Source organism: Varanus komodoensis, unplaced genomic scaffold (genome assembly GCF_004798865.1).
Source record: "Varanus komodoensis strain SLA01 unplaced genomic scaffold, ASM479886v1 scaffold7_1, whole genome shotgun sequence".
Classification (NCBI taxonomy): Eukaryota; Metazoa; Chordata; class Lepidosauria; order Squamata; family Varanidae; genus Varanus; species Varanus komodoensis.
In genome coordinates this window covers 12,273,953-12,282,197 of record NW_025336479.1, presented here as the reverse complement: position 1 = coordinate 12,282,197, position 8,245 = coordinate 12,273,953, and the positions used below count along the sequence as shown (strand labels likewise).

Sequence of the window (8,245 nt, the reverse complement as noted above, 5' to 3'; positions counted from 1 at the left end):
TCATGGCATCCGGTCCTCTCACTTCCTGCCATGAGAGTGGTATCATCTGCATATCTGAGGTTGTTGATATTTCTCTCAGCAATCTTAATTCCAACTGGTGATTCATCTAGGCCCACCTTTCTCATGATGTGCTCTGCATATAAGTTAAATAGGCAGGGCGACAGTATACAGCCTTGCCAAACTCTTTTCTCAGTTTTGAACCAGTCAGTGGTTCCGTGTCCAGTTCTCACTGTTGCTTCTTGACACACATATAGGTTTCTCAAGAGACAAATAAGATGGTCTGGTACACCCATCTCTTTAAGAACTTGCCACAATTTGTTGTGATCCACACAATCAAAGGCTTTAGCATAGTCAATGAAGCAGAAGTAGATGTTTTTCTGGAACTCTCTAGCTTTCTCCATGATCCAGCATATGTTGGCAATTTGATCTCTAGTTCCTCTGCCTCTTTGAAATCCTGCCTGTACTTCTGGTAGTTCTCAATCCACATACTGCTGGAGCCTAGCTTGCAGGATTTTGAGCATAACTTTGCTAGCATGTGAAATGAGTGCAATGGTGCGGTAGTTTGAACATTCTTTGGCATTGCCCTTTGGGATCGGAATGTAAACTGACCTTTTCCAATCCTGTGGCCACTGCTGAGTTTTCCAAATTTGCTGGCATATAGAGTGTAGCACTTTTACTGCATCGTTTTTTAGGATTTTGAATAGTTCAGCTGGAATACTGTCGCCTCCACTAGCTTTGTTGTTGCTCAGACTTCCGAAGGCCCATTTGACTTCACATTCCAGGATGTCTGGCTCAAGATCAGTGACAACCCCAGCGTGGTTATCAGGGACGTTAAGCTCTTCCTTGTATAGTTCCTCTGTGTAATCTTGCCACCTCTTCTTAATCTCTTCTGCCACTGTTAGGTCCCTGCCATTTTGGTCCTTTATCATGCCCATCTTTGCATGAAATGTTCCCTTCATATCTCCAATTTTCTTGAAGAGATCTCTGGTTCTCCCTATTCTATTGTTTTTTTTTTCTATTTCTTTGCACTTTTCATTTAAGAAGGCCTTCTTATCTCTTCTAGCTGTTCTCTGGAATTCTGCATTCAATTGTTTGTATCTTTCTCTTTCTCCCTTGCTTTTCGCTTCCCTTCTTTGCTCAGCTATTTGTAAAGCTTCCTCAGACAGCCATTTTGCTTTCTTGCATTTCTTTTTCTTTGGGATGGTTTTAGTTGCTGCCTCTTGTACAATGTTGCGAACCTCCGTCCATAGTTCTTCAGGCACTCTGTCTATCAGATCTAATTCCTTAAATCTATTTGTCACCTCTACTGTATATTCATCAGGGATATATTTAGGTCATACCTGAGTGGCCTAGTGCATTTCCGATACGTTATTTCAATTATTTGTACACTGTTCTGAGAGTTTATGCCGGTCTATAAAAACCTGTAATAAACCACTCCCAATTCTGGAAAGCCACAAGCTTCAAAAAAATCTTAAGACAATCCATTTGTTATAAAAAGTAGCTTTTGACATTGTTGGAATGTTCATTACACACTATACATAGGAAAGTGTGTTATTGCTTATCGGTGTATGATTTTTGTAATGTGCATGATAAGATGCAGAGAAACCTGGACTGCTCCCTCTGGGATGCCCTTCCCAAAGAAATGGACCTTTAGAAACAAGAACGACTCCAAGCAAATGTCATATTAATCAAAAACAGCACGGTTTCTCTTTTTTTTACTGTTGTCACACAGAATCCTGGCAATTACAGTTTAGTGACAAGTGCTGAGAATCCTTTGTTAGAATTCTAACATGAAGCCCATGTCCTATCGGGCCTTCATGTTAGAAATGAACATGAAGGAGCTGCGGGAGGGGCCAGCAGCAACAGGACTGCCATCTTCGGGGCCTGTCCCATCAACAGACATTCTCTTTGGAGCTGCGACTGGCCTGCACGCTCTCCGCACTCAGGAAGGGGGTCAAGATACCTCTTTTGACTTTTCAGAGCAAGGAGGAGCAGCGCCAGGCACGCGGGGCCAGCTCACTGAACCATGCCTGTGCCAGCAAGAGGGCTGCAGAACCAGGTCCGGGTTCAGGCTGCATACTGGACCACCCCATCTAAATAAATTGCTGTTTGGCTCCCTAGACTAGTTTCATTAGGAGTGGATCCCTCACGTTTAGTCCAGTAACCCATCTTTACTGGATTTGTGGGTCTCACAATCCCATAAATAGGTGAACCCTCTTGGATTCAAGCCATCCAGTCAGGTAACCAAAGATTTTTCCCTCTCTCAGACCTTCTTTCCTGCAGGAAAGTCAGATTCCCTGTTCTGATTATTTTGATGGTGATTTGCAAGTCTGTCTGCATGACTGTTGCCTTCCCTTTTCATGCCTCTTGCTCCCTTCCCAAGTAATACATTTATGTTTGTACCCTGACATTTGCCTGCCCAAGCAGTTGCCAGGCCAGGGAAAGGAAGGGTAAGCAATTTCAAGCCTCCAGAGTTCAGCCAACAGCCTTCATCATCCCCAGCCTTGGCTCTGTGGGCTAGTGATGGGGAAAGTTGCAGGTCTGATACCTGGAAGCCTACAAGAGCCTCACCCAGAACTCGGGTGCATAAGGGCAGAGGTATCAGATGTTCAGTTCTGGGGGGTCCTTACAAAGTTTGGCAGTACAGAACCCTCCCCATTCGTTCCTCCTCACTTCGTGGCAAGACAGGCATCCAAAGGAAAGGGATGCATCCTTTCACTTGCTGTACTGCGGGGCTCTGAACCTGCAGCATCACGTTAAAAGGGGGAATCACGGATGGGAACCTTTTCCCCAGACTGTATTCAGAGGGAAGGCCCTGGGACATCACTTGCCCTCAGAGACGGCATCAGCTAGCCAGAGGTGATGAGCTGCTTGGCATCTTCTTCCTTCCTCCTGACTGACTAAGCTTCTGATTGAGTGGGATTACATTGATTGAGCAAGAAACAATTAAAAGCAGGAAATGGTGACAAAGCAGTAACAGGCACAAAAGAGAGAGAAGCAAGAGACTGAAAGGCCATTTTAACTCCCCTGGAAAGCATATTTTTCATGCTGAGGCACACGTGTGGGGTCTCCCTGAACTAAAATATAGTTGGATCACAATTCTGCAGAAATAGCCCAGGATGGAATGTTGCAGGAGGAACTGGAATGTGAATTTCCAGGACAGCCTCATAAGGGAAGTCTAACATGCCAGGAAGCTCACATGGCCTGTATGGATGTGCCCCCGAGGCCTCTCTCTGGCGGACATTCACCCCATTTATATCAGTCCAAGCCCTCCCTGCATCACCTACCATTCATCCCAACGAGGAGGAGAAACCTGTTCACTCGCTCAGCCTCCGTGTAGGACGTAACTGCAGGCAGTTTCTGATCGGCCGCGTACTGCAAAAGATCCTTGACGTCAGCCAGCCCAGGGGGCATGTGCTGCGTCACGGTCAAAGGCAGGTCCACGTCTGTGCTGCTGACGACGACTTTGTGCGAAGCCTGGAAGGAAGCAAGAGCCCCGATGACGAGTGCAGAGCACAGGGATGGAGAGGAGCAGCGAGCAGCCCCACAAGAGGAGGGCAGTGAGCAGGCAGGCCCCAGGAAAGGCCACCCAGCGTCACCACGGGGAGCAGCCTTGTGGCACGGAAAGGCCGAACACGGACGGCCGCACCCCTGGCTCACTTTCGTTGCTCCCAGCCGGAGGAGCAGGTGGCTCCTGTGGGAATGAGGATGAGAAGAAGCTGCCCCCCTCTGTCCACCCCATCATGGGGTCGGTATGGGCCTTTCTCGGCATGGGGGCAGTGCCAGTTGGCCCGGAGCACGCGGGTCTTGCCCGTACCAGGACATGCAGCTGGCCAGTGAGGTGCTGTGCCTGGACCATCCACTGGGCGGGCCCTTCACTCTTCAGTATCAAGAACAGCCCCCGGCGGCGGGACCGTCCGGCCGCGTGAAGCTCCACCGTCAAGCGGGCCAAGTTGGGCCTAGGAGAGAGCACACGGCCAAGCTCACCTCTGGCCTCAGACCAGCAGACCGAGCACCAAAGTAGGGAAAGGGAGCCAGGCCCCAAGCAGAGCTGAGATGCCCCAGCCCACCCACCCCCCCCAGCACAGGTCCCCACAGCACTCAAAGCCCACTGCCCCACTGCTGGCTGATGCCCCTCAGATCCGACCCAGAAGCTCTGCTGTGCCAGCACCACCTGCTTCCCCTCAGCTCATGCTCCAGGTCGGCATCACACTAATTTTAAGACAAGCATTGCACTAAGCAGTTCCTCGTACACATTTCCCAACTGATGTGGGTCTGCAACCGGCCCCTTCAACCCCAGGAGCAACCTCGACCCACCACAAGCCTTCCTTCCTGGCAGGGCTGGCTGCCATGCTTCTGCTTGCCGGGCACTCACACACCCAAGCCCAAGTTTCGGCAATGCCCAGGCAGACACCTCGGGGCAGCTCCTTTAGAAAGGATGATGTGGACTTCAAGGTCTTGGGGAGGGTCAGAATTCAGACAGACTTTCAGAGGCTGGCGGTGGCGCTCAGAGGCAAAGTGCATCGCTGTGAAGAAGTGCCTACGCAACCTGCAAGTGGCCGGTGCGGTGCCATCTGGAGGAGAAAAGACGGCAGTGAAGACTGCGGTGCTGTCACTGGCACAGCGTCACCCATGGGAAAGCTGCCATGACCACCAAATCAATATCTACATTTCCTCGGTCCGGGGGCAAAACACACCTTGGTTATCTGGACTGGGCAAAGGCTCTCCCACTGCTCCCGGTGTTGCGCTCCATTTCATGCACATTCCATTTTTTGTCCATGATGGAGCTCAAGGTAGCGGACTTAGACTTTCCTGGAGGTCTCACATCCAAACAGCGGCCGGACCCAAACGGGCATGGCTTCCGCAGGGTTCGTTCCACCAGACCATACCCTGCGACCTGGGCCTGCGTTGACTGTGGAAGGGCAGCCCAAGCCCTTCCCCAGTCACTGCCAGAAACCACCAAGTCAAACAGCCAAGCCTTCCTTCTTGTCGCCTTCCTGACTGGGCTGCCCTCCCCGCTCCCCCACCCAGGAGAGATCCTTTCCCCCTGCAGGCTTAAGGGACTGTGAGCTAGTCCAGGTATTCAGCTGTGCAGAAAGTTTTTTTGAGAGCTCCATAAGCCACGGAGGCCCATCTAGACACGCGGAAGCACCCCCTGCCATCATTTCCCCAGACTGTGGGATGGGCTCCTGCAGGAACTATTGTCGACTGTGAAGATGCCTCCTTCCCAATCAGCCCCACTCCCCTTGGCCCACAGAAGGGGGGCAAAGATTAGATTAGCCTGTTAAAATACATTTGTTTTCTGCCCCCCCCCCTGCTCCTGTCAGAGCCGATCCCTCCCCTCCTTGCTCATACCAGCCCCCAGGTGCAGGTAGACTGTATTGACTCCACGGTACTCGGCCAGGGAGGTGACGCCACCATGCTTCCTCCGCGCCCACTTCAGCAGCTCTCGGGGCGTCTCCAGGAACTCAGCCTCAGAAGAAGCCACTGGCCCAGCGGCGGAGACCCTGGAGCCAGGGGAGACCTGCAGCCAGGAGGAAGGCTATGAGATGGTTGCCTGGAGGGCCCGACCCCTCTTTGAGACCCCAGGCTGGGGGAGGCCTATGGAGAAGCAGGGCTGGGCTTCAACCTGGGGGATCTGGTTTCAAGTTCCACCTCAGCCATAGACTCACTGGGTGGCCCTAGATAAGCTGTTCCTGGCCTCCATTTCCCTCATCTGTAAAACGGGAATAATAGTAACTTACTACACAAAATGATTCTAAGAACAGTTAGGTGAAAAAGTACTCTGGACACGCTAAAGGTGCTATGCAGCTCAAGAACAGGATCCTCTACCCTTCCTTCCCCCCCACAGCATGCTGCTGTGGCCCAGACTTTGTCTGCAGAGGTAGGGGACACCCACTGTCCCCCAGCCTTGCTCATCTTCCTGATGTTCTGCAGGTTCCTTGGCCCAAGTTCCAGGCTCACCTGGAATGTCCAATTTGCTCCAGGGGGAGACGGCAGCATCCAACTCACAGGTTCTGGGGAATGCAGCACAAAGATGGGTGCTCTGTCTAGGGGAACTGCATCCAGCACAAGAGTGACCTGAAATTGGGAGGTGAACATTCAGTAGATAGTCCAAGCAGTGGCAGGGGGCAGGGATGGGGGCAGAGGAAGGGAAGTGGAGGAGAGAGACGAGGTGAAGCAAGCTGTTCAACAGAAGGGGGCACGGGAAGGGATTCTGGGGCCTACATTAAGTACTCAGGTCAGCATCAGAGCAAAAGAGGCCAAGTTCAGGACGCTCCTCTGTTGCTTCAACATATTCATTCCTAGCCCTTTTGTGACTTGGAGGGATTGCCTGATGGCCACAAGCTGCCATGGAAGGCCGGCATTGTTTCAGGCTCAGCTGTCAGAATCTTGCCGTAATGCCTGGGACGTCTCTGCCTGCAGTGCTATCTAGGCAGGGAGGCCTGGCTGCCTAACGAACTGGAGCGAGGACTCCCATGTGACTCGCCATGGAAAGGGCTCTGCATTACACTGGGGCCATGGAAGTTCAGGCCCGGGGGACAGATCCAGGCCCAGAAGGCCACACTTCAGCCATTTCCCCAACCGGTCATTTGTGGTTCCCTGGCTTTCCTGCCATTTCCCCCTGCATTAGAGAAGGTTGAAACGGCTCTCCAAATCGTCGTCTCTGGCAGGCAGAGCTTTCTGCTGAAATATGCTGGGACTTCTGGCCCCACCCCTCTGCCTCGGCCATTCCCCAGCTGCCTTTCGCTGGCCACTGGAATGCAGCGCTGGAGAGCTTTCCTGCAGGGGGATTCCGCCCTCGGGCTCAGGGGCTCCGCACCCGGCAGCACCTTCCCTGAGAAGGCACCTGCCCTGTACCTGGCCCCTGGCTGGCACTCCCCTGCGCAGGCTGACGGCGTGCACGTCTCGCCCCGTGGCAGAGCGCTCCCGGCTGCTGCATCCGATGCCTCTCCGCAGCAGCTCCCAGAAGCCCAGCACAGGCTGGGGGGCGGTGGCGGTTGTGGGGAGACAAGTGGGAGGGTGCCAGGCAGCTGCAGAGGAAGGAAAACAACGTTGGGTTCAGCAGAAGAGAGGCTGGCAGGGATCTGCTTTCCACTTTGCAGAGTCTGCGTCTGGACAACACGCAACACCTGTCACTGAGCCGTAGCTCCCCAAGTCAATTTTATGCTAAACTTTACTAGTGGGATGTGCAACATGAAGTTGCAGTGTACCCGCACCCCTGACAGAAGTGCCCCTGGCCGGAGTTCCAGCCAGCCAGCCGTGCGCCTCCCTCCAGGAGATCCCGAACGATAAGAGGTGCAGCCAGGCTACGTCCCCCTCCCCTGCCTCGGGTTTTCTTTTCCAGCTGCCACTCTCCTGCTTTCTTCTCAGCAGGTATATTCAGGGTGAGAGGTTGCCCCCTTTTGCGTTTGAACTTTTACATAACTACGGTTCGAGACTTCACTCTTTTTTCCCCCTCAATGACGGCATTTTGGCTCCAGTCCTGTTGGCACTCAGCTATCTTGGTTAAATAAATGTGTTGCCTGCTTTAACTATTGATTAAACAATTATTTCAATGATTGTAAATAATCCTAACCTTTTCGGGAGGCTGCGGGGAGAGATGGCATATGAATAAAATCGGTTCGCTTTCCCCTGCTTCTGCTCATCGTTTAACATGAGACAGGCAGGTTGACCTATATGCGGACGCCCTGCACATCACCATATACAGGGGCGTCACTTCTTCCTTATGGCAGGGTGCACAACCTGTGGCTTTCCAGCCTTGGCACCCCCCCCCCCATCTCTCTCGTTCCTGGAGGAGAGCGGCAGGCTGAAACATCTGGAAAGTCACACGCTGCCACGGCTGTGCTTTCTTCCCTAACTTGCTGCTCTCCACGTGTGTTGGATTATGACTCCCAACGTACTGCAGGCAGGTAAGCTGCATACTGGGGAAGGCACACCTAGCCACCAGGTTAGATGCTTCCTGCCATGCGGCACAAGGTGAGCCTCTAGCTAAGAAGCAAACTGATGTGAGAACAGAAGGTGGCCCTGAGGTGGCAGAACAGTGCAGAAGCTGGGCTCAGGGAGAGGGAATCGGCCCTCCATAAATAACGTTTCATGCAAAAAGCCAGCCAGCACAGCAAGGAACAGGCTGGTCTAGTCTCTTCCTCCCCAGTCCCTGCAATATCACTCACAGAGATTTTTTTTACACAAGCGAACACGATGAAGGACAAGGCTGCCTGAAACAGTACAGTCCCTTCTGGCA

The 8,245-nt window shown here is 52.6% G+C and overlaps 1 protein-coding gene across 1 annotated transcript in view; it reads right to left on the bottom strand.

The window, feature by feature from the left end:
• TGFBR3L (transforming growth factor beta receptor 3 like) overlaps positions 1 to 5,707 on the bottom strand; it is a 17,180-nt gene extending 11,473 nt beyond the window's left edge. The window contains exons 1-5 of the mRNA XM_044454093.1: positions 5,673 to 5,707; positions 5,356 to 5,507; positions 4,415 to 4,574; positions 3,818 to 3,959; positions 3,288 to 3,477 (exon numbers count right to left, since the gene is read on the bottom strand). Of these exons, the coding sequence (XP_044310028.1) occupies positions 3,288 to 3,477; positions 3,818 to 3,959; positions 4,415 to 4,574; positions 5,356 to 5,507; positions 5,673 to 5,707 (679 nt within the window). The remainder of the gene's footprint in view (positions 1 to 3,287; positions 3,478 to 3,817; positions 3,960 to 4,414; positions 4,575 to 5,355; positions 5,508 to 5,672) is intronic.
• Between the last annotated feature and the right edge of the window lie 2,538 nt (positions 5,708 to 8,245).